At 39.5% G+C, this 25,949-nt stretch overlaps 1 protein-coding gene and 1 pseudogene across 1 annotated transcript in view; both read right to left on the bottom strand.

The window, feature by feature from the left end:
• The window catches only part of CNOT9 (CCR4-NOT transcription complex subunit 9), a 30,770-nt gene that overhangs the window by 2,699 nt on the left and 2,122 nt on the right, over nucleotides 1–25,949 (bottom strand). Inside the window, exons 2-7 of the mRNA XM_026491944.4 lie at nucleotides 17,141–17,320; nucleotides 15,651–15,766; nucleotides 13,140–13,249; nucleotides 8,436–8,545; nucleotides 1,753–1,851; nucleotides 1,276–1,367 (exon numbers count right to left, since the gene is read on the bottom strand). Of these exons, the coding sequence (XP_026347729.1) occupies nucleotides 1,276–1,367; nucleotides 1,753–1,851; nucleotides 8,436–8,545; nucleotides 13,140–13,249; nucleotides 15,651–15,766; nucleotides 17,141–17,320 (707 nt within the window). The remainder of the gene's footprint in view (nucleotides 1–1,275; nucleotides 1,368–1,752; nucleotides 1,852–8,435; nucleotides 8,546–13,139; nucleotides 13,250–15,650; nucleotides 15,767–17,140; nucleotides 17,321–25,949) is intronic.
• LOC113250918 (U2 spliceosomal RNA) lies at nucleotides 11,608–11,716 on the bottom strand (annotated as a pseudogene).

Raw genomic sequence — 25,949 nt, 5'->3', positions numbered from 1 at the left:
GAAGCCCTCCCCAAATCAGCACACGGACAGGGAAGATGACCTGGCTCGCAGTCGGAGAAATTACTGAACTTGAATTCTAAATTAATATAAATTTGTGTCTTTCTAAAAACTGCCTCAGTTTCTTTTCTCTTTCCTTTTTTTTTTTTTGAAGTAAGCTCTACACCCAGTGTGGGGCCTACACGCTCGACTCCGAAATCACGAGTCGCGTGCTCTACTGACTGGGCCCACCAGATGCCCCTGTTTCAGTTTCACACTTAAAATGCTTCATAAGAGATGAGAAGTAAAAACAAAACTATGGTAGCAACGTTATCAGATGAACTTTCAGACGTTTCATTTTCTTTAAAAGATGACCAATGGGAAGTCAAATCTGAAAACCTCAGAAAGGTAAACGCCAATGGTTTATAAAGCTGTTTTAAATAAAGTTACGGCTTTTGTACCCAGACTAGTTTAAATAAACATATTTTCAAACTGATGAAAATAGGAACCACTGAAGAACAGGACAAGTAACACGGTTAAAGAAACAGCTAGGGTTTGAATAACCTCAGTGGCAGAAGGCTGCGTTCACATTAAATCGAATTATCCCCATTCCCAGGAACACAGAAATGGCCCCATTATGTGGTTTAGCAGAACCGGAGCAAGTGGCTTTCAGCATGAATTATGGATTTACAAAGCAAAAGGTCAAACATTTCTAAAATGCACTATATCTACAATGTCTGATTTCTGACAGAAAGATTATGAACACAGGGAGATAAAATAATTAGCTCAAGGACTTTACAGGAATCAAAAAGAGAACTGAAAATATAATTCAAGCGCCTCTGGGCTCCATTCCTTTCTTAAGAGATCTTTGAAAGTATACTTCTCTTTCTGACCACCTGGGGTAGCAACAGAAAGCTCAAACCACAGGAGTAATGTATCATAAGGTTCCCTGGGAACTGTCTGGACTCTCTGGAATTCTAAAGCAGGGCACAGTTACAGAGAAAAAACTCTGATGGATTTTTTTGAAAGTAAGCTCTATGCTCAACGTGGGGCTTGAACTCATGACTCTGAGATCAAGAGTCACATGCTCTACTGACTGAGCCAGCCAGGTGCGCCCAAAACTCTGATGGATTTTTAAATTTAGCACTTCAGATTTTAAAAGGATTTAAACAAGTTCTGTTGGAGTAATTATCGTTATATGCCTTCCCTACCCTAAAGATGTAGGAGCTATGCCATGAGCTGGGACAACTATTCACCAGAGTATTTCCCCCGAGTCCCATAAATCCTGCAAATGTTTACCTGGGATTGTCTGAGAGTCGAAGGTAACACCTCACTACGTGCTTCAGCAGACGGGCGGAAGGCTCCTTGGATAGCTGCAGGACCATCTTACCCTGTTTTCCCCCAAAAGGGGTTGGGGTTGGAAAAAACACACAAACACAAAATAATCCTGGTTGACATCAGAGATCAGATATTTTTTTTTTTTTAAGATTTTATTTATTTATTTGACAGATATAGAGACAGCCAGCGAGCAGGGGGAGTGGGAGAAGAAGCAGGCTCATAGCAGAGGAGCCTGATGTGGGGCTCGATCCCATAACGCTAGGATCACGCCCTGAGCCAAAGGCAGACGCTTAACCGCTGTGCCACCCAGGCGCCCCCAGAGATCAGATATTTTAAGAATAATTATGCAAGGTTCCAGGAAGCTGTTCAGTGTCGACTGCAAAGGGACTAAGCTGTGTGATCAGAAGTAACTGTAAGGGGGTAGATGAAAGAACTCACCAGGATCATGGCAACATGGGAGAAACGCTCGTACGTTTGACATATATATGCCAAACCGGTGTCATCTAAGAGGATCTTCTGGAGGATGAACGTGGCAACCTGGAGTAAAAACAAAAATTAAGGAGTCCAAAATGTTGCTCAGACTTGTCTCCCAATGGTCGATTCATCTTCCAGGAATAATTGTGAGCCAGAAAATTAAGCAGAGACCCTGACAATATGTACAACTTAGTCAATAAGATATGCACAGTTTAAACAAAATTGATAATAAACATTACCATGGTGAATACTTACTATTTGCCAAAATACTTCCTAAAGGCATAACACGCCTTATCTTCTTTAATTTTTCTTTTTTTTTTTAAGATTTTATTTATTTATTGGACAGAGAGAGCACAGCAGGGGGAGTGGCAGGCAGAGGGAGAAGCAGGCTTTCTGCTGAGCGGGAAGCCCGATGTGGGGCTCGATCCCAGGGCCCTAGGATCATGACCTGAGCCAAAGGCAGATGCTTAACCGACTGAGCCAACCAGGTGCGCTGCCTTATTTTCACGACAAACCTATGAAGTAGGTACCACCGTTAATCTCTTTTTACATAAAAGAGTAGGTTCTGGGTAAGAAATGGACCCTCGGCTCTTTGGGCAACTAATCTTTGACAAAGCAGGAAAAAACATCCAGTGGAAAAAAGACAGTCTCTTCAATAAATGGTGCTGGGAAAACTGGACAGCTACATGCAAAAGAATGAAACTTGACCACTCTCTCACACCATACACAAAGATAAACTCCAAATGGATGAAAGACCTCGATGTGAGACAGGAATCCATCAAAATCCTAGAGGAGAATATAGGCTGCAACCTCTTTGACATTGGCCACAGCAACTTTTTTCATGACATCTCCAAAGGCAAGAGAAACAAAAGAAAAAATGAACTTGTGGATTTCATCAAGATAAAAAGCTTCTGCACAGCCAAGGAAACAGTCAAAAAAACTAAGAGGCAGCCCACGGAATGGGAGAAGATATTTGCAAATGATACTACAGATAAAAGATTAGTATCCAAGATCAACAAAGAACTTCTCAAACTCAAAACACGGGAAACAAACAATCAAATCAAAAAATGGGCAGAAGATATGAACAGACACTTTTCCAACGAAGACATACAAAAATGTTCAAAATCATTAGCCATCAGGGAAATTCAAATCAAAACCACATTGAAATACCACCTTACGCCAGTTAGAATGGCAAAAATTGACAAGGCAGGAAACAACGAATGTTGGAGAGGATGTGGAGAAAGGGGATCCCTCCTACACTGTTGGGAATGCAAGCTGGTACAGCCACTTTGGAAAACAATGTGGAGGTCCCAAAGTTAAAAATTGAACTACCCTATGATCCAGGATTGCACTACTGGGTATTTACCCCAAAGATACAGACGTAGTGAAGAGAAGGGCCATATGCACCCCCATGTTCATAGCAGCATTGTCCACAATAGCTAAATTGTGGAAGGAGCCGAGATGCCCTTCAACAGATGACTGGATTAAGAAGATGTGGTCCATATATACAATGGAATATTACTCAGCCATCAAAAAGAACGATTTCACAACATTTACAGCAACGTGGACGGGACTGGAGGAGATAATGCTAAGCGAAGTAAGTCAAGCAGAGAAACACAATTATCATATGGTTTCACTCATTTATGGAACATAAGAAGTAGGAAGATCGGTAGGAGAAGAAAGGGAAAAAGGAAGGGGGGGTAAACAGAAGGGGGAATGAACCATGAGAGACTATGGACTCTGGGAAACAAACTGAAGGCTTCAGAGGGGAGGGGGGTGGGGGAATGGGATAGGCCGGTGATGGGTAGTAAGGAGAGCATGTATTGCATGGTGCACTGGGTGTTATACGCAAGTAATGAATCATGGAACTTTACATCAAAAACTAGGGATGTACTGTATGGTAACTAACATGATATAATAAAAAATTATTATATATATAAAAAAAAGAGTAGGTTCTGGGTAATTATCAGATTCTTAAAAATGTGGTACTTTTTCAGGTACCGAACACTGACTGTGTGCCAGGCATAACTGCTAATCAATAGCTGTTAGCTTAAGGTCCCAAGTGACAAAGCCTCTAAGTCGTGGAGCTGAGATCCAAACCTACTTTGAATACAGAGCTTTTTCTCTTTTCCATGGGCCAAGATGAGTTTAGAAATTCAGCTATGCCTCATCTCTTCCAAATGAGGTCAGTAAAGCTTTTCCTACTTTTTTTTTTTTTTTTAAGTAGGCTGCATGCCCAGTATAGAGCCCAATACAAGGGCCTGAACTGTCGACTTTGAGATCAAGACTCGAGCTGAGATCAAGAGTCAGACACTTAACTGACTGAGCCACCCAGGTGCCCCAAGCTTAAAAGATCTTTAAGAATTAAGATTTTGGGGGCGCCTGGGTGGCTCAGTCATTAAGCTCTGCCTTCGGCTCAGGTCACGATCCCAGTGTTCTGGGATTGAGCCCTCCATCGGGCTCCCTGCTCCGCGGGAAGCCTGCTTCTCTCCCTCTCCCACTCCCCCTGCTTGTGTTCCCTCTCTCGCTGCCTCTCTCTGTCAAATAAATAAATAAAATTTTAAAAAATAAAAAAAAGAATTAAGATTTTGAAGCCTCCCTTCTAGCACTATTACAACAATAGCAAATAATATCCTCAATTTAAACTCATTAACTCTTAAACAAAAGGTACTAAAAAAATACTACTTTAATTCAAGTCAAACAATTATTTTAATGATTCCTTTCCTTGGCTGCTCATCAGAAACAACTGTGGGAATTATTTATTTCATTTTACTATTTTTCTTGGGTATAAAATTGTGGTTGGGCTAAATAACGGCCCCCAAAGATATACAGGCCCCAATAACCAAACTCTGTGAATGCTACCTTCTATGGCAAAAGGGACTCTGCAAATGTGATTAAGGATCTTGGGGACAGGGGTGCCTGGCTGGCTCAGCTGGAAGAGTACATGACTCTTGATCCCAGGTTGTGAGTTCCAGCCCTGTGTTTGGTGTAGAGATTACTTCAAATTAAAAAAAATACAAAAACAAAAAAACATCTTGGGGAGATGAATCATTCTGGATTATCCAGGAGGGCCTTAAATGTAATTACAAGTGTCCTTATAAGAGGGAGGTGGAGGGAGATTTGACCACATAGGAAAAGGTGATGTGACAGACAACAAAGAGATCTGAACATGTTACATTGCTGGCTTTGAAGATGGAGGAGGGGAGCATGAGCCAAAGAACGTAATTCTCGAAGCTGGAAAAAGCTAAGAAAAGGATGCTCTCCTAGAGGCTCCAGAAGGAATGTTGCCGTACCAACACCCTGACTTTAGCTTGGTGAAACTGATTTACAATTTCTAAGTTGCAGAACTATAAGAGAATAAATTTGTGTTGTTTTAAGCCACCAAGCTTGTGGCATTTGTTATGGGAGCAAGAGGAAATATACAGAGTAAAATGTGTATTGTGCACAAAGCGTGCTCATCTTCCGTGTATCTTAATGTATTTTCACCTATGTACACATTTATGAACTACAACCAGATTAAAATAAAAAGATTTCCGGCACTCAAGGAGAGTCCACTGTGCCTTTTCTCAGTCAATACCCTTCCCTGAGAGGGCGCCTATGTGGCTCAGTTGGTTAAGTGTCCAACTTTGGCTCAGGTCATGACCTCAGGGTCCTGGGATGGAGCCCCACATCAGGCTCCATGCTGAGCGGGAAATCTGTTTCTCCCTCTCCCTCTGTCCTCCCCCTGCTTGTGCATGCTGTCTCTCAAATACATAAATCTTTAAAAAAAAATACCCTTCCTTGAGAAGTAAACACTATTCAGACTTATCCCCACTGACTGGTTTTGCCTGCTCTTGACTTTCACGTAAACGGAATCATACAGTAGGGATTCATGTACGAGCTCGCTTCTTTTGTTCCACAGACCCTCTGTGAGCATCACCGATGCTACCCGTATCAGTACTCTTCCAAATTACCATGGAGTTTATTTTGTGGCAATACTATAATTTACTTATTTTTTATGAATAACGCTGCTATAAACATTCTTATACAAACTGGGATGTACACAAGAACTCATTTCTCTTGGATATATACCCAAGAGTGGGACTGCTGGGTCACAGCATAGAATTATGTTGACAGTGGATACTGCCAAATAGTTTCCCAAAATGGTTATACCATACGCTCACCTAGGGGGACTTTTTATAAAACACCAATGTCCAGACTTTACCACCACAGAGAACGATTCAGTAGGTCAGAGATGGGGCCTGGGCATCTCCATTTTTAAAACACTTCACTGGGACGCCCAGGTGGCTCAGCCTGTTGGTTGAGCGTGTGACTCTTGATTTCGGCTCGGGTCATGATCTTAGGGTCGTGAGATCGGCCCTGCGTTCATCTCTGCACTGGGCATGGAGCCTGCTCAAGATTCTTTCCCTCTGATCCCCCTTCCCCTTGCACCCACCCTCCTCTCACAAAACAAAAACAAAAACCACTCCACAGGGTGAGACTCTGCTTTATTGAGACTGCTACAGCAAGGGTTAGACTAAGTATCGCACATAAAAAGGAAACGTGGTAAGGTCTCTGCTTGCATGGAGCAAAAAAGACAAACCAGGAACTATTTACCATACCAAGCAGGATATGCCGTATAAGCTAATGGGAACCTATATGCATTCAGAATGGATTAACTCTAATAATGCACAAAGACTGTAAATAGGGGAGGGATCATTAGAATGGGGTTCCTGAAAAAGGGAGAGATGTCACAAAAGAAATGGGTCTTTTCCTACCCCATCCATAAGAACCCAACTTGAAAAACCTACTCATAGGCAACCACTAATATAAGATGACAAAGTACAGTTACATCCATTCTGATCCTGTCCCAGAAATCCACTGAAATTAACAAACCCCCCTAAAATTAGGGAAGAAAGAGAGAACAAAAACATGCACACAGATTCACACATCACTCACCTTTTGAGTGTTTAAGCAGAAAAATGAATACGGAGGTATAAACGCCTCCCTAACACACACACCCCAGACTGCTAGACGGGGTGGAAAATATTCGTAGGTAAAATACTGATTTAAAAGCTGCCAACATGAGCTCCTACAACCTCTTTTTTCATCCATTATTTTCAAACAGTGATCTTGGCTAGAATTGCTCCCAACTGAAAACTTTTGTGAAGACATACCCGGAGAAGAGGTAACAAGTAATAATTACCTACATTTTCAAAGAAATTGAAGAAAACATGGATTTTAAAAAACATCAAAAAAAATGCAAAGAGGATAAAAATTTCAAAGAAGAGCTGAAAAGACATGAAAAGTGAGAGGACAAACACTAAGGAAAAAAAATCAATGCAAAATTAAACTGTAACACGCACACATATAAACTACTTCTGGAAGGATCTGAGAAAGGGGTAATACTGGTCACCTGCAGGGAGAACTGAGAGGCTGAGGTAGGAGACTTACTTTTATTTGTACTACTTGAATTTTCTACTTTATATATATATATATATATCTCGCATGTTTAAAGTTTACTTATTTTTTTTAAGTAATCTCTACACCCAACATGGGACTTGAATTCTCAAACCTGAGATCAAGAGCCACATGCTCTTCTGATTTCCAGGTGCCCCTGTATTGCATGTTAAAAATAAAAGAATTTTTAAATCGTTACATCTGCTTACCTCTAAGTCAGCATTAAAAATTCACTGAATTAAAAAATTTATTCAATGTGATTGAGCATACTTCAGAAAGAAGTTGGATATTGCTAAAAATAGCAACATGGAAAAGTACCTTAAGAAAAGTCACATGCTGTAAAATAAAAAAAGTAGAAAGCTATCAGAGGGGGAAAAAGATAGATAGGAAAGATATCCAATATAGCGTAACTGACGTTGCAGAAGTGAGAGGCCAGAACAAACTAAAAACTATAAAAACTAACAAGAGACACAAAGAGTATGTTCTTCCAGAAGAAAATCTGATGTAAGATTATCAAATGAACTTAAAAATAATAAAAGCAGCTTACAGACATCCACACAGAAAAGGCAAATTCACCAAGAAAAGGAAAAACTTAGGCTGGCCCAAGATTTCACTGTATATTCAATATCAGAAGACAACAGGGCAACAGAGTTCTGACACATAAAATTAGGTAAGAATTTTATACCCAGTCATGCTGTCATTCATAGTTAAAGAGCAACCTAAGCAGAAGCTCAAGTACGTATACACTTGAGTATGCATAAAAAAAATGTCTGGAATAAGGAGCACCTGGGTGGTTCCATCTGTTAAGTGTCTGCCTTTGGCTCAGGTCATGATCCCAGGGTCCTGGGATCGAGCCCTGCGTCAGGCTCCCTGCTCAGTGGAGAGCCTGCTTCTCCCTCTCCCTTACTGCTTGTGCTCTCTCTTCCCAATAAAGAAATTAAAAAAAAAAAAAAAAAAAAAGGTGTCTGGAATAATACACCTTTGGAGAAGTGGGTTCAGAGAAAAGGGAGAAATTCAGTCTTTAACTTTATATTCCTTTTAAGGATTGGGGTTTTTAAATGGTCATTTTTTTAAACAATTTTTATCTAAAAGAGAAAATAAATACATAGAAGTTTCAAAAAGCCTGAAGGGACACAGAAAATGACCCTAGGACCATAAAGCAGTTCAAGAGCCAACACAATATAGAATATAAGTTGAAAAGCACATACCGTTTTAGAAAGTTCACTTCCAGATTCCATAATGCGCAAACACAAAGGGATAATTTCTGTTGTCAATAAAAAGTTGATTACTTCCTGTTCATCTGTTTTCACTAGGGCACCTAAAGAAAATAGGGACAAACAAAATTATTTCGAGTCAGGGTTTTTAATTAAAATGAACTTTGTAGGTTTCATCCAGCTAGTTGTGGAACTTAAATAGCAGAGAACACAAACTGGGGTTCATGTCAGAGAATCAGATTCATACTGATGTAAAAAAAAAAAAAAAAAAAAAAAAAAAAAGAGGAAGAGGAAGCACAGGTTGATTTTATCAGTCAGCACTTCAAAGATCAGGTACCAAGTTTGGCCCATCACATGGTTACCAGCAGGTCAGCCCTCTAAATCATTTTTCTATTACTGTTGGTAGACAACTACACAATAATATCACCATCTAGTCTCCATTTATTTTAGGTAAGAGAGAAGAATTCTGTATCAATATAAAAGGATATTCCCAGGTAGCAAAAAAATGGTGTCAGTTTTAATCCTACTTCACAATGGACATAAACAAACATTGCTTCTTGGCTGTTTGTCACTTTCTCCAAAGAGTGCAAACATGGTAGGGTATACCCAAACAAGCAACACACACACCTCAACTCTAATCCTAGTTCCACAACTAGTTTACCTAAATTTGACAGAGCTACCTTCTCTTTATAGGCCTGTTTACCTATAAAATAAGAGTTGGAACAAATGATTTTTAAAATTTATCCCAATTCTATTGAGTTCTAACCTGACACCATTGACCAAGGTAACAGACACAGTTCAGTATTAATCTTCTCCATTCTGTACACAGGGAAGCAGAGCCCCATTAAACAAATGACTGGTCCCCAAGCTGCCCAATGTATCAACTAGCTTTTATATGAAAGGCCTAGGTTAATCAGATCTGTAGTAACTAAAATCAATCACTTTAGAAGAGAAAGGAATATCATTTAACAAGAACTGGCAATCCACAAAATGCTACATCTTTAAATGCCATAGCAAACACTATATACCATAATTTACTAATATGATCTAAAGCTGATGTCCAATTACTATTTTCATTTAGACTTTACATGCAGGTCTAAAATCCATTCTGAGTTAACTTTTATAGAGTACAAGGTATAGGTCGTGGCTCATTGCTTTACATATGGATATCTAATTGTTTCAGCACCATTTATTGAAAAGACTATCCTTTCTCCACTAAATTGTGTTTGCACCTTTGTCAAAAATCAATTAACCATATCTGTATGGGTCGATTTCTGGACTCCGCAATTCGGCTCCGTTGATCGACAAGTCTAGTGTTTCTCTAATAACATGCTGTCTTGACAACTGGTCTTCCAGTAGGTCTTGAAATCAGGTAGTATACACCTTCCAGCTTTGTCCTTCTTTTTAAAAACTGGATATTCTAGGGGCGCCAGGATGGCTCAGTTGGTTGAGTGACCAACTCTTGGTTTCAGCTCAGGTCACGATCTCAGGGTCTTGGGATTGAGCCCCATGTTGGGCTTCACGCTCTGCTTCCCCTCTTCCTCTGCCCCTCCCTGGGCTCACACACACTCTCTCTCCAAAATCTTTAAAACAAAAAAACCCTGGATATTCTAGTTCATTTGCCTTTCCATATAACTTTTAGGAACAGCTTGTCAGTTTCTATTAAAAAAAAAAAAACCTGCTGGGATTTTGTGGAATTGCTCTAAATCTATATATATATATCAATTTGGGGGGAACTGACATCTCAATAATATTGAATCAATGATAGACCAATCAATGAACACAGTACATCTCTGCATTTATTTATGTCTTCTTTTGATTTCTTTCATCATTGCTTTGCAGTTTTTTAGCTACAAATATTGCACATCTTTTGTTAAGACTTACATCATGTTTTGGTGCTATGACAAATGGTAGGTTTTTAAATTTTCCATTTCTGACTGTTTTAGCTAGCATGTAAAATGAATAGACAATCTAATTTTTTTCTAAGTTCTATGCCCTTTATTTTTTTCTCTTGCCTTGCTGCAACACGTAGGATTTCCAGGATGATACTGAATAGGAGGGGTGAGAATACATATCTTTGCCTTGTTCTCAATCTCAGGGGACAACGCGTGGTTTTTCACATTAACTATGACCTTAACTGTAGGATTTATTTTTTTTAAACTCTATCGGGTTGAGAAAGTTCCTCCTATTTCTACTTTGTTGGAGTTTTTATCATAAATGGATGATGAATACTATCAAAGTCTTTTTATTATTATTATTATTTTTTTAGATTTTATTTATTTATTCGACAGAGATAGAGACAGCCAGTGAGAGAGGGAACACAAGCAGGGGGAGTGGGAGAGGAAGAAGCAGGCTCATAGTGGAAGAGCCTGATGTGGGGCTCGATCCCATAACGCCAGGATCATGTCCTGAGCCGAAGGCAGACGCTTAACCGCTGTGCCACCCAGGCGCCCCAAAGGCTTTTTTTTTTTAAACAAAAGAAATGGTCATACAATGTTTCTTCTTTAGTTTGTTGATATGGTCAATTATATTGACTGATTTTTTTTTTTTTTTTAAAGATCTTATTTTTAGGGGCGCCTGGGTGGTTCAGTCATTAAGCTTCTGCCTTCGGCTCAGGTCATGATTCCGGCATCCCGGGATCGAGCCCCATATCAGGCTCCCCGCTCAGCAGGAAGGCTGCTTCTCCCTTTCCCACTCCCCCTGCTTGTGTTCCCTCCCTCGCTGCCTCTTTTTCTGTCAAATAAATAAATAACACCTTAAAAAGAAAAGATTTTATTTTTAAGTAATCTCTACACCCAATCTGGGGCTTGAACTCACAACCCTGAGATCAAGAGCTGCACGCTTTACCAACTGAGTCAATCAGGCACCCCTATATTGTCTGACTTTTAAAAGTTAAGCCATCATGCATTCCTGGGATAAACCCACTTGGTCATGATGATCCTTTTTTTTTTTTTTTTTTTAAGATTTTATTTATTTATTTGACAGAGAGAGAGACAGCCAGTGAGAGAGGGAACACAAGCAGAGGGAGTGGGAGAGGGAGAAGCAGGCTCCCAGCAGAGGAGCCTGATGTGGGGCTCGATCCCACAACGCCGGGATCACGCCCTGAGCCGAAGGCAGACGCTTAACCACTGTGCCACCCAGGTGCCCCGAGATAGCAGCTACTCCTTAAATGTACAATAAAATGTCTCTAAGAAGTATGTCTCAGAAGTACAAAACTTTTAAACTGGTAAGAACAGATACTACACTTGATCTTAGCCAAAAGGCTGAGAAGCGACAGAAGGACTAAATTCTTTTAAAGTATACTTCCTGACCCATGGTTTATAATCATAGGGATATGAACACAGGTTGAACATAAAAACAATAACCAAACAAAACAAAGTTTGTACAATGTTCTTATTGTTTGGTCAGTATGTGAGCAAAAACTATGAATAAAAGACACTGAAGGGAATTTGGAAAGAAACCTTGAATGCATTTATTTTTCACAAATCCAAAGACAGTTCTTTACTATCTGGGAGTCTGAGATCTGAAACAGCTAATATATTATTTTCTTGAGTGAAACATATTTTAGACACATCTCCCATAGTAAATATATGTGGAAACATTAACTTTGGCATGCAAAAATTCAACTAGGTGAAATAGAGGACGAACATCTGTAGTTATGGGGGAATAGCTTAGAAGTTAGAAAGAGAAACAAAACAAAACAAAACAAAACAACACAAATTCTTTTTTTCTTTTTTTTTGAGAGTGCATGGGCTCAAGCGCGGGGGGGGGGGGGGGGGGAGAGGGAGAGAGAGAAACCCAAGCAGGCACCACACTCAGCAGAGAGCCCGACACGGGAGCTCAGTCTCACAACCCTGAGATGATGACCTGAGCTGAAATCAAGAGTTGGACACTTAACAGACTGAGCCACCCAGGCGTCCCAAAAAAACAACTCAAGTTCTTTTCTCTGTAATACTCTTTGTTGACTTCAGCTTGTTCTTTATTTTCCCTACGATTCCAGTAATTGTTTCTTTCTTTTTTTTTTTTTTAAGATTTTATTTATTTATTTGACAGAGATAGAGACAGCCAGCAAGAGAGGGAACACAAGCAGGGGGAGTGGGAGAGGAAGAAGCAGGCTCATAGCAGAAGAGCCTGATGTGGGGCTTGATCCCAGATCGCCGGGATCACACCCTGAGCCGAAGGCAGACGCTTAACCACTGTGCCATCCAGGCGCCCCCCAGTAATTGTTTCTATACATATGCGGAATTTAATTCCAAATGTTGGGCCTCATACCCTTATTAACAACACTCAGAATGGTACTTGATAAGAACTATTGTATTAGGGGCGCCTGGGTGGCATAGCGGTTAAGCGTCTGCCTTCGGCTCAGGGCGTGATCCCGGCATTATGGGATTGAGCCCCGCATCGGGCTCCTCCGCTGTGAGCCTGCTTCTTCCTCTCCCACTCCCCCTGCTTGTGTTCTCTCTCTCGCTGGCTCTCTGTCAAAAAAAAAAAAAAAAAAAAGAACTATCGTATTAGTTATTTACTTATTAATATTTATCATTTATTATTATTTATTATTATGTCCTCAATTATTCGTAAAAATAGACTCAACCTCAAAAACAAAAACAAATGGTGAACAAAAGCTATAAAAGACAAAACACCTAAGATCACTGTTATGAATGAAGATTTCAGACTTGCAAAACCACCCCAATAACTTACCAATAACTCCAAGACTGGTTAGCCGAAGATATTCAAAGGGCCGTGTTTTGCTGACAGTGTGCAAAAAGGGGTACAAAAAAAGTGGGATGTGTGCTGCAAGAAATGCTGACCTGGAAGAAAAAAATAATCCCAATCAGAGCCCTGAGTTCATTTCTAAGGATTTTGAACACTCAATTTCCAGACAGTTCATTCTGTAAGGCCCGTAACGTTGCCTAACCAAGGAATCTCTAGAAAAGAGTTACTGGTCATTAGTCTAGACCTGTGGTTCTCAGTTGGGGTGATTTTGCCCACCAGGGTACACGTGACAATATCTGGAGATATTTTTGGTTGTCACAACTGAGGGGGTGCTATTGGCATCCAGTGAGCAGAGGCCAGGGATGCTGCTAAACAGGACAGACCCCTTTCACTCCCCACCTCCAACCACAAAATCTAGCTCAAAATGACAATGTCAAGGTTAAAAAAATCTAGTCTAGGTCACGGTTAAGAGAATACCTGATTTTCCCTGTAATCAGCACCAAGTACCTGAAAAACTGATAAAATATCCAACTGTGGATTTTAAAAAATAGGTCATAAAATGCCATTAAGTGCCTAAGAGATTCTCCTAGGTGCCTTCCCTCACCTAATTTATAACTAAGTAACAATATTCACAGGTGTAGTCAGACAAAACCTTGTAAACCAAGATGAGAAAACAAAGCAGCCATTATCAGATTTAACTGTTATGCTTAAAAGCACACTGTTTTGTTTTTTTGTTGTTAGAGCAGTTCAGATACACTAAGTATGCTAAAAACATTTTAAAGATTTTATTTATTTATTTTAGAGAAAGAGACAGTGCACACATGCAGGGTTGAGCAGAAGGGGAGGGAAAGGAAGGGAAAGAATCTCAAGCAGATTCGGTGCTGAGTGTGGAGCCCGACCTGGGGCTCGATCTTACGACCCCAAGATCATGACCTGAGCTGAAATCAAGAGTTGGAGGCCTAACCGACTGAGCCATACAAGTGCCCCTCTAAAAACATTGTAATTGGAAGCTAATATGTCAGGCAACTAATACAGAACCAATTACTTTGTATTATTTATAGTTAACACCTTGTGGGAGAGCAAACACTCTAAATTTTTTTTTTTAAGATTTTATTTATTTATTTGACAGAGAGAGAGACAGCCAGCGAGAGAGGGAACACAAGCAGGGGGAGTGGGAGAGGAAGAAGCAGGCTCCTAGCAGAGGAGCCCGATGTGGGGCTCGATCCCAGAACGCCAGGATCACGCCCTGGGCCGAAGGCACATGCTTAACCGCTGTGCCACCCAGGCGCCCCCAAACACTCTAAATTTTTAACACACAAAGTACTCTTGCATTTTTCTTAAGTGCTTAAGAATAATTTTCACAGTAACATCTCTAAAGTTCTGCAATCTCAGTGCCAACCTAGCACTCAGATTTTATAATTGATAAAGAGACAGAAGACTTTAATAAGATGACTTTTAAATGCCTTAGAACCATAGAGGTCACAAAGCAGATTACTGAACAAGATTTCCTTTTTCTTGTCAGATGTAGCGGGCCAACTGGCATGCCAATTCTGATCTATTACAACGTTGTCTAGGATCCTGTGTTAAGAAAGATTCTGAAGCCAAATCTAGGTTCAGTGGGAAAAAAAATGCTGGGTTCAAATATTTACTGAACTCCTAGTAAATGCCATGCATTGTGCCTCACGTAGTGATGCCTACCATGGATTCAGGAGGGAGAAATATCTACATGTCTGACCTTTCTTGAGATGTGAACACTACCCTTTTAATTATTTTAATAGTAAACTCCACCCTCAACGTGGGGCTCGAACTCATGAGCCCAAGTTCAAGAGTCGCATGCTCTACTGACTGAGCCAGCCACAGGCCCTGTGAACACTCTTTCAAGTTAACTGCTGTGAATGGGTAAAAAGTAAATGAGACAATGGATTATTATTCAGCCTTAAAAAGGAAGGAAATTCTGACATATGCTACAATATGGATGTTATACTAAATGAAATAAGCCAATCACAAAAAGACAAATACTGAATGATTCCACTTAAATGAGGTATCAGAGTAGTCAGGATCAAAGAGACAGAAAGTAGAATGATTACCAGGGACTATGGGAATGGGGAGTTATGGTTTAATGGGTAACGTTTCAGTTTTATACAATGAAAAGATGCATGGAGATGTATCGTGGGGATGGTTGCCCAATACTACTGAACTCTATGCTTAAAGAGAGTTGAAATGGTAAGTTTATCTTACATATATTTTACCACAACAACAAAAAAAAAGAAAAAAAAGGTATAGAAGAACATGTTAAACAATACGATACTGTTACTACATGAAAACCTGGTGAATTAGAGAAGAGAAATTCTTCAGGGAAAAAAAAGCAAATGAGAATCCTGAAGATCCATATCCACACACACGCTTCCTACTCCTACTGCAGGCCCTTCTCTCATCACTCAGAAAAAGACTGTATTTCATACAAACCCCCATCATCAGACTCAACAAAGCGCCTACCTGGTTTCTGGGTGTGACGCCACACATTGCAGTAATGCCAGAGCATTGCAAACTCTGTTAGACTGGTGTGCTGTCAAGGTGGGTGGGTTGATAGATGGATAAATATTTACAATTTCCTAAAAATGAAACCAGCACCAGATGAATAAAGAATAACTATTTCAAAGTTCATTTCCATGGTATTAAAGCAAAAACCCTAGAGACCCCCCCGACCCTTAATTCTATATATCCTGTAAGAACTGAATCATCAAAGGGCAAGCAAAAATAAACAAATGATGCTCCTATCTTTTTATCACAAATATACCTGAGACTATGAGACATTTCTACACAGGTCTCTAGGAAAACTCCTCTGGAGGTAACTGTGGTCACCTACACTTCCTCTTATATCCAGCATCTGTTGAGGCCTTCACTTGAGGGGCTGTGGCTGTTATAGTTATAATCCCTTCTTTTTGTAGACACCCTGTGTTAAGCTACAGTGCTAAGATAATTGGCCAGATAACAAGTGTCAGTAAATCAACCACAGTGACTCATAAAGAAGTCTGAGTTTGGTCAGGTAGCAAATGCAAAAAGGGAGAGATAAGAACAGGAGTATACGCATGGAGACACATGCAAACAGCAGTGGGTATGTGTACTCTCTGTCCAAAGGGGATGATCTGCTGTATACAATTCCTTTTATTTTAATTGTAAAACTTTTATTGAAAATGTTCCTATAAAAAAGATTAGTTTTAGGGATTAAGAATACACTTAATGTGATAAGCAATGAGTATAGAATTGTTCAATTGTTGAATCATTATACTGAACACTTGAAACTAATAGAACATCATATGTTAATTATACTTTAATTAAAAAGAAGATTAGTTTCTTGGCTACATGAAGTAGGAATTGAATGCAAATTTACTTAACAGATTTGAAAAATTAATTATTAGGAATTTCAGACAATACTTTAAAGGATGATTATTCCATTATCTTGGTATCTTAGGATCATACTGTATCAATTTATTCCCCACCAATGACCATTACAGTCAGAACCACAATTCAGTGATTTATTCTTTAATGTACAAGCGTACCTATCTCTCATCCTATAGCTGTTATATCTTTATCTTAACATTTCTGTTAACCAGAATATGCCCTGCGGTTCTTATACTTTACCTTTCACCTTCTCCTCTGTCACCTAGAAATGTCTTGTAGTATTCCTAAAGCTGTGTTTCTCAAAGTGTGGTTCTCAGACTACCTGCATCAGAATGACCTAAGAACAGGGCAGGTGCTTGTTAAAAATACAGATTTTTCAATCTTAGACTAAATAATTCTTTTGGGTAAGATCTATTGAACCTGCATTTTAACAAACACCTTACAGACTTTTCTAAAACAGATTCTTACAAATGCTAATATTTAAAGATTGATTCTGCTAAAGTCTTCAAAATCATTTGAGCAAAGGCAGAGAGACAGAAGGGTGATGAGTAGGACTGAACTGCAACTCACAGATATATACCCACCTGTAAAAGTGCTGCAATAGTACCAAATGAATGCCACAGCATGGGTGCGAGATCAGGAACAGACTCTCGCTTCTTACTCAGCTCCAGCAAAGCATTTTCCCTCGTCTCAGGACTGGACAGCTCATTGATCCACTGATAGATTTTTTCTCTATCTACCTGAGCCAGTGCAGTAGGCACAGGCTGTAAGTGAAAACAAGAAAGTGAGCATGTGAGTTTCGTTAAAGTCAAACCAAGTCTTACTCTGCTTTAGAAGGAATATATTTTTCCTAAATACCAGGGGAGTTTTTCTAAGCACATACATCTAGGCCAATCTATCAAAATCTAAAATGCATACATCCTTTAATAATTCCATGTTTAGGAATTTATCCTATAGGTATACTTGGACTATACCGAAGACGTACCAGGATGTTTACTATTGTATTGTTTTAAAAGCAGAAAACCTGAAATACTAAATATCTATCAACTAGGACTGTTAAATATGTACGGGTACATCTTTATTTATAACACTATGTAGCCTTTTTTAAAAAATAGTTCTACATGTGCTGATACTAAATAAAAAAAAAAACACAAGGGGTATAGAACCGTATATATGCTTCCATTAATATATACAAGTATATTCTTATATATTTATATACAATGTTTCTAGAATGACACATAAGAAACTTAACAGTAACAACTACAACAAAAAACTGTAATTACTGCTAAGGTTGGAACCTATATGGGAGGTTCACTTTTTTTTTTAAAGATTTTATTTATTTATTTATTCATTCATTCATTTATGAGAGAGGGAGAGAGAAAGAGCAGGAGCACGTGTGCGGTGGGGCGGTGGAAGGAGCAGAGGGGGAGGGAGAGGGAAAGAATCCAAGCTGACTCGGCATGCAGACCCTAATACGGGGCTCAATCTCAAGACCCTGAGATCATGACCTGAGCCGAAACCAAGACCTGAAGGCTCAACCAACTGAGCCACCCGGATACCCTAATTTACTTTTCATTGTATATGATAAAATCTTCTGCACAGTTTAAACTTCTTTTTAAGAATATGCTTATGACAGTTTTTGAAAGAAAAAAATTTACACCCTCCCCACCCATTGCTGGCTGTTCCCCAGTAATTCCAGCCTCCCCCTCCATGGAGCAGAAAACCTATGTAATTTGGAAAAGCTCCCCTTCTAATGATTCTTATACATACTCTACCTCCACCCCTCTGAGACTCATTCATTACTTACTCATGTAGGGGCCATACAAACAGAGAACATTCTTTTATTATTGTGCTAAACCATCACACCATTCCAAAAAGCCCTGAGCATTTCTGTAATACTCCATATTTGTCAAACAGCCTTGTGACTTGGTTAAGTTCCTTAATTACTCTTCTTTGGAAAATAAGTTAATAGACTAGAAAAATGATTACCATTGCTATTTCTAGCTCTAATGTCCTAACAAATTCATGACTTCTAGCCCTATGCCCAGTATTTTCTCAGTTAATTCCCCCAAACAAGGGGAATAGAAGGGTAGATAGGTGAGTAGGTAGAAAAAAGGCAACTACACTTGTAGATGAGATCGTTAACACTCAGAGGAATTAACCTGCTCAATTCACCCAAGTATGCAGTTGCATATTCCAGTGCCTTCTTGAACTGCATCACACAGCTTTCCATGGTATTTACACGTTCCCACTACACCTTAGTGTGACAGAATGATGACCAGAAAGGACAACTGTCTTTGCTGAAGAACAAAAGTTAAGACAGACTACGAGATGTACTCACAATTACTCTACCCAAGCTGATCAACAGCCTTCTATAAATGGAAGGTTGATTAGAAGCTTTTAGCTTAATGTTTATCGTTTCACTTGCTTGACAGAATGAACCACAAGGTGTTCTGCTAAATGGACTTAAATACCATGCAGCTCAAGTCTTCTTTAAGTGCCTTAGAGTAATCTGGTGAAAGATGTTTTGTAACTCCCATCAGTGACGCTCCTCAAGGAAACACAGGCTCCCACAGCAATCATATGAACAGGGTAGTCCCTCCCATCCCCCAACAGCAAAAGCAGTCCTGACCAAGCACTTGCCCTTTCCGGGCTGCTACAGATAGGCCCTCAACTAAAAAATTATTTTTGGAAATGTAATTCCCACCAGAAGACAGCATATGTTTATTTAGAGTATTACATCACCTTAAAAGCTCAGTGGAAACAAGGGCTAAAATTTTAGCTTTGGGTTTCCTGCCCACAGTCTCCTGGATGACCCACAATCCAGTAACTAAAGGGGCCTCAAGAGACACTCCTCCAGCAACGTAGTATCTATCCTGATTAGTCATTACTCATTCAACTCTCCCTAAAGTCCTGTCGCCCCGACACCACCAGTAAGCTCTGTTACCCCGACAAGAGCCAGCCTGTGACTTGTATCTGGAATTTCTATCCTCGTGCTGCCCTGGGGGGCCTCAGGTGAACAACAGCAGGACGGACTTGTAGCCACCAGTCTACCATATCATGGCTTCTAGACACCAAGCCTCCCCCCGCCCCCCCCCCCCCCAGATTCCATTTCCAGAGCTGGCCTGACTCCAGCAAAGAGATGGTGCCCTGGAGCGATGCTAACACCCTAGAGAGCCAATGCCTGGTGACAACTTGGGTATGTACCTAAGGTCATGGACACCTGCTGCCAGCAATACTCCAACTTTTGAGGCTACTTATGGGAGCACCAGCCTCCACGGGGCTTTGGTTCTAAGAGAGCTAGGGGCTCTGTAGCCATTCTAGCAACAGGAAGGCAGTAAGCGCAGTTTGGTGCCAGGAAATACTTGGGATAAGGACCCTCCTTTTACATCACCCTTGGTGAATTTTGCTCCCAACTTAAGAGCAGGACTTACTTTAAACCCACCAAATACCTATTTGTTATGAGATAAATACAATTATTTCTGAAAATAAAAATGGGAGCTAACATATAGTGTTTACTCTGTTAGGCACTGTCCTATCTAAATACTTGTCACCACCCTCATTTTATAGAGGAACAGAGAAGTTATTTAACATTTAAGTGCCAAAGCCAAATCTGAACCCAGGCAGCCTGGCAACAGAGTCTATACTCTCAACTGCTTTGCTAAGGCTGCTTCTCACCTGCCTGAAAGATTAGGTCTGATCTAAAGATGACTTTCAAAAAAAACTATTCCCTGTGACCTAGACAAGGGACAGGGAACACATAAACACCTCAGACAAACATTAAAATGTTACTGCTGTGAGTTCAGCAGAGTCTGAAAAACAACCAGCACCATGAACGACACCACTGATATGAAGACAAAGTCTCGACTTGATTGAGATTCCAAGGTACTGGATCATCACCATTTTAATGAGAAAGTCCGTGAGATAGTTTGACATAATTCCCTATGTCAAATTATGGTTCATATGGGAATAATCTAGCTGGTGATAGCCACTAACGCACACTAACACACACACACCTCCCCCATATACATCAACAGGTAATTTTATAACACATGCATAAGTTTAGTTATTTTGGAGAATGAAAGGGAAAATATTTTTAAATTTTCAGTTACACATTGATTCATGTATAGATGACTCCTGAAAGTGGGTTTGAACTGCACACGTCCATTCATTTTTTTTTTTTTAAAGATTTTATTTATTTATTCGACAGAGATAGAGACAGCCAGCGAGAGAGGGAACACAAGCAGGGGGAGTGGGAGAGGAAGAAGCAGGCTCATAGCGGAGGAGCCTGATGTGGGGCTCGATCCCAGATCGCCGGGATCACGCCCTGAGCCGAAGGCAGACGCTTAACCGCTGTGCCACCCAGGCGCCCCTGCACATGTCCATTCATATGCAGATTTTTTCGATAAATACAGTACAGTACTGTAAGTATATTTTCTCTTCCTTGCGACTTGTCTTAACATTTTCTTCTACTTTATTATAAGTATATAATATTTATAACCTACAAAATATGTGATCAACTGTTATCAGTAAAGCTAGTAGTCAAGAGTAGGTTATCAGGAATTAAGTTTTGGGGAAGTCAAAAGTTATATGCAAATTTTTGACTGCATATGGGAGCCTTGTTCAAGAGTCATCTGTATGAATATTAACAACTGATAAAATACATTGGACATTATCCTTGAATAAAACTCTGAAGCATAACTCCAGCATCTCACTAGATCTTGATGGTAATAAAAACTCCAAATGTATCTTACTCTCCTTCTAAATCCCAAGGATTATTTAGGCATACCTTTCACAAAAATATGAGAATCTAGAAATTGAGGTCTTTCTAAAAGGGTGTGGGAAGTGAAAGAGGGAGTGGGGGGATGAGGAAAGAAACAGAACTGTACTGTACACTTTATTTACATATGTATGTATTTTTGAGAGAGAGAGAAAGCATTGTGCACGCAAGCAGAGCAGAGGGAGAGAATCTTTATTTATTTATTTGTTTGTTTTTGAAGATTTTATTTATTTGAGAGAGAGAGATAGCACGAGCAGGGGGTAGAGGGAGAAGCAGGCTCCCACCTGAGCCAGGAGCCCCACATGGGGCTCGATCTCAGGACCCTGGGATCATGACCTGAGCTGAAGACAGATGCTTAACTGACTGAGCCACCCGGGCACCCTGAGGGAGAGAATCTTAAGCAGGCTCCATACCCAGCGCGGAGCCCAATGTAGGCTCGATCTCACAACCCTGAGATCATGACCTGAGCTGAAACCAAGAGTTGGACACTTAACCGACTGAGCCACCCAGGCACCCCTGGTACACTTTTAAAAACATGGTTTCATTCAATGGTCAGAACAACCCAGTTATTATCCTCATTTTATAACTGATGAAACTATGAGTAAACCATGGCAGGTTTCCTCCTCTTCCCATTTTCTACTTAAAGATCACCTCTAAAGATGCCTAATCCAATTGCTACAATTCTTTTAATTTATAATCTACTAATACATTTCTGAGACTGTGGCTGATAGGGAACTCCATCTAGTAGCACACATTGTTCAGTGGCTGATAAGCAATTCGTTTATGACTTCTCTATTGGAGACTACTTAACTTAAACACATTAAAAATACTAGCAGGATACTACCACAAGAACAGAGGTTAACACTTCTTGAATCACATGGAATCTATGAATCTTTTCCTCAGAAAAATATACAAGTGCAAATGGTTTTGCACATAATTTCTTTTTCACAAAATTTACACATAATTTAAAAGAATTCATAGACCCTATGAAACCTATCCATGGATCCAGAATTAAGAACCTGTTTATTAAGTTAAAGAATAGGAAAGACTTCGATTTACATGTAACTACACAAGTACATTAAGTGGAACACACCCTGGACTGGGAGCCAGAAATGACTTCAAAACACAGTTTTGCCATTTCTATAATTGTGTGACTTAGGATAAGTCATTTACTTTTCCAAGCCTCAATTTTATCATTGGTAAAATGAGGAAACTACGTTTACGGAAGTCCCAGGCAGCTCTAAAATCTTGGAAATTATTTTATTTAGCTCTTAGTTATAACTGAGAGACTAAGAGCTCTTTTAAAAAGTTAATTTTACTGACGTTAATTTGCATAAAGTTTTAAGTGCACCCATTTTACATATATATTTCAATTTTGAGAAATCTATACACCTGAGTAACCACCACCACAACCAAGAGACAGACCTCTTCCACCATCCCTAGAAGTTCTCCAGTACTTCTTTTAGTAAACCCCACACCTAGCCCTAAGCAACCATGGATAGACATTCTGCCACTATAGATAAGGTCTGCCTTTTCTAGAAATTATTTATAGGGAGCAACATTTATTAAATATACCATATTTATATCAATGTACCAATCACTGTGGATTACCTCCCTTTATTCTCAAAATGCTAAGAGGAATCAGGTTCAGGGAGGTTTAGCAGACTCAAATTCATACCACGAGTGGATGGCAGAACCAGATTCAAACTGTAGTCTACATGGTCTATAGGACAAATCACAACGATCCTTCCAAGTTGAAGAAGTTATTTTTTAAGAACTCAATACAGAACTCTAAGTTTAATATTCTATTATAATACAGCTCATTAATAGTTGGACTTGGATAAACAGTGGGTTCAATTACATATGCAGAAACCAGAAAGTCATTTAGGAGAAATATGATTTGGACTATTAGTTATCATCCTCAACACTATTTCCAAGATTAGAAATCATATATAACTATATATTTTTAGGTATAACCTCCTTAAAGTTAGTGGTCCTTTCCTTGTAACAAGTTTAAAAATGTTTATATTATCAAAATTTAGGAGGGAATCACTCTCCTCTTTTCTGTTTAATGGTTTGGCTATGAAAAATGTATTTCAAGTAACTTTTTTCTTTCTACAAAGCTTAACACAGGCAAGACATTTGCCAAAGTCAGCCATTAATGGTTAACTCTAAGCGTCACAAACACAGGGTACTGACAGTTGGTCTTCTATCTCTGAAAGATCTTGACTCCATGTGGAAAGGAGAAAGATATTTAGAACTTAAAAGGAAAAAAAAAAAGACCCATGTTATCCATAAATGGGAACAAAATATGACATACCCTCCATCAAGTAAATTAAAAAATTTACGTTGGTGGCTTTTTTTAAACAGAAAATAACCAAATCTCTTAATACAACTTTATATTCAAGGGCCAAAATACCTGTTGGTTTTCTTACCAATAAATATGTGACAGTGAATAAAGAAAGAATGCCATATGATTGAAAGAGAAATTATTTTCCTAAGTCTGGAAACTACTCAACATGTGGCTTTGGTGTCTACATAATGATGATAATCCAAGAAAACACATTTTTAAAATAATGCCAAAGGGAAATATTAAATTCGCTTAATTATCCCCATATCTTTATAAGGGCCAGAATGTTCTTCAACTTTTTAAAAATGGAAGTGAACAAGCAAAGAGAAGCTAGGCAATGTGCTTAAAGCTTCAACAGAAAACACGGGAGGAGACAGTGTTTGAATCAGATCCCTCACAGGGCGCCTAGGTGGCTCAGTCAATTAAGTGTCTGCCTTTGGCTCAGGTCATGATCTCGGAGTCCTGCGACTGAGCCCCATGTCTGACTCCCTGCTAGGCAGGGAGTCTGCTTCTTCCTCTCTTTCCCCTTCTGTCCCTCTCCCTGCTTGTGCTGTCTCTCACATAAATAAAATCTTAAAAAAAAAAAATCAGATCCCGAAGAGTACACAATGTTCTTTTTACTTGCCAAAGAGGAGAGCACCTGGAAGTCTAGCACAGTTTCAACAAGATGATGTACCGATGATGCTACTGGTTAGGTGCAAAATGAGGGGGGAAACACGTGTATAAGGATGTTAAAATTGCCAGGGGAAATCAGTGGGGAAATTTTTTAAAAATGCATACCCAATGCATCTTTTAAAGGCTTAGCTTTGACTATTTTAGATCCCTAGCATAACATTCATTAAAGACCCACAGTATGCGAAGATTTGTAGTTCTATTACTCTGAAACAATCTCCAAGGTCCACAACAAAGTGATCTGTTACTTTGCAGAGGCAGGAATTATAGTCCCAAGGCTGAAGTATGGGAGCAAGTCATATAACCAAGGACTATACCTAGACAACCACTGAACACTTTGTTATTCTTATTTCATCTTTAGAGTAGTCCTGCATGGTATTTCTGTGCCTATTTCACAGATGTGAGAAATTATATTCTATGGTAGCAATAATGACAATGTTAAAATGTATGCTATCAAGTTTGACAAGAGTCTACTACACTGTGCATTTCTAGCCTAATAAAATACTACCCAAGAGTACAAATTTAAGATACTTCCCAAATTGTCAGTTCTTCCTCTAGTGAATAAAATCCTACATTCACATGATCACTTTCTCTTTTGATAGTACTATCTCCCTAGCTGAAGTGATGATTTACCTGTTATTTTAAAAAAGAGATAAATAAAGGTACACACAAGTATAAAACTTGTCATCATTAAGCTAAAAAAATCTTCTCAGAAAGTGGCTTAGATTGCTGCAGGCACTGTTGCATGTTATCATGAACTCTTCCCAGTTTCCAGTAATATATACCATTACTGACCCCTTTACCCAGATCAGAGTGATACAGGCAGTATAGTCTAAGAGAATGCATGAAGGATTGGGAAAGAGATGGCTCAACTTTCCTAAGCTTCAGTTTCCTCCATGACCAAAAAGTCTAGCAAATGAGTGGTACAAAGGAACTTCTCAGAGCTTCTGTGGGAGCCCAATAATATTAACAGATGAAAATGTATCTAAAAGCTTAAATTTTAAGGCAATGTAAGGCACTATAAATGTAATTGAAAAAACAAGTACTGAGTATTTATCATAAGTAATGAACCACGGCTTTAATGGCTGTTCAAAAGATGCATTAGGTTGGGGCACCTGGGTGGTTCAGTTAAGCGTCCCACTCTTGATTTCCACACAGGTCATGATCTCAGGGCTGTGGGATTGAACCCTGGGTCAGGCTCTGCACTCAGCAGGGAGTCTGCTTAAGATTCTCTCCCTCCCTCTGCCCCCTTGGCCCCCTGCCTCTCTCTCAAAATAAATGAATAAATCTTAAAAAAAAAAAAAAAGATGCATTAAGGGAAAGTAAAAATAAAAGGAACTGAATAAGTATAGAGTTTAGAAGTCACAGGGAAAAGAGCAGTTTGGTATCAAAGCCTGGAGAAGACACAATCAGATTTTGGGAACTACACAAGCCAACCTCAGAAGAATCCCTTGTGTAACCTGCCCCTCCCCTACCAGCAGCAACCTTATCTTTTTTTTCCCCCCAAAGATTTTTATTTATTTATTTGTCAGAGAGAGAGAGAGAGAGAGCAGGTGCACACGCATAAGCAGGGGAACGGCCGGCAGAGGGA

The sequence above is a fragment of the Ursus arctos genome, unplaced genomic scaffold (genome assembly GCF_023065955.2).
Source record: "Ursus arctos isolate Adak ecotype North America unplaced genomic scaffold, UrsArc2.0 scaffold_1, whole genome shotgun sequence".
Lineage (NCBI taxonomy): Eukaryota > Metazoa > Chordata > Mammalia > Carnivora > Ursidae > Ursus > Ursus arctos.
This window is presented reverse-complemented; position numbering and strand designations above follow the sequence as displayed.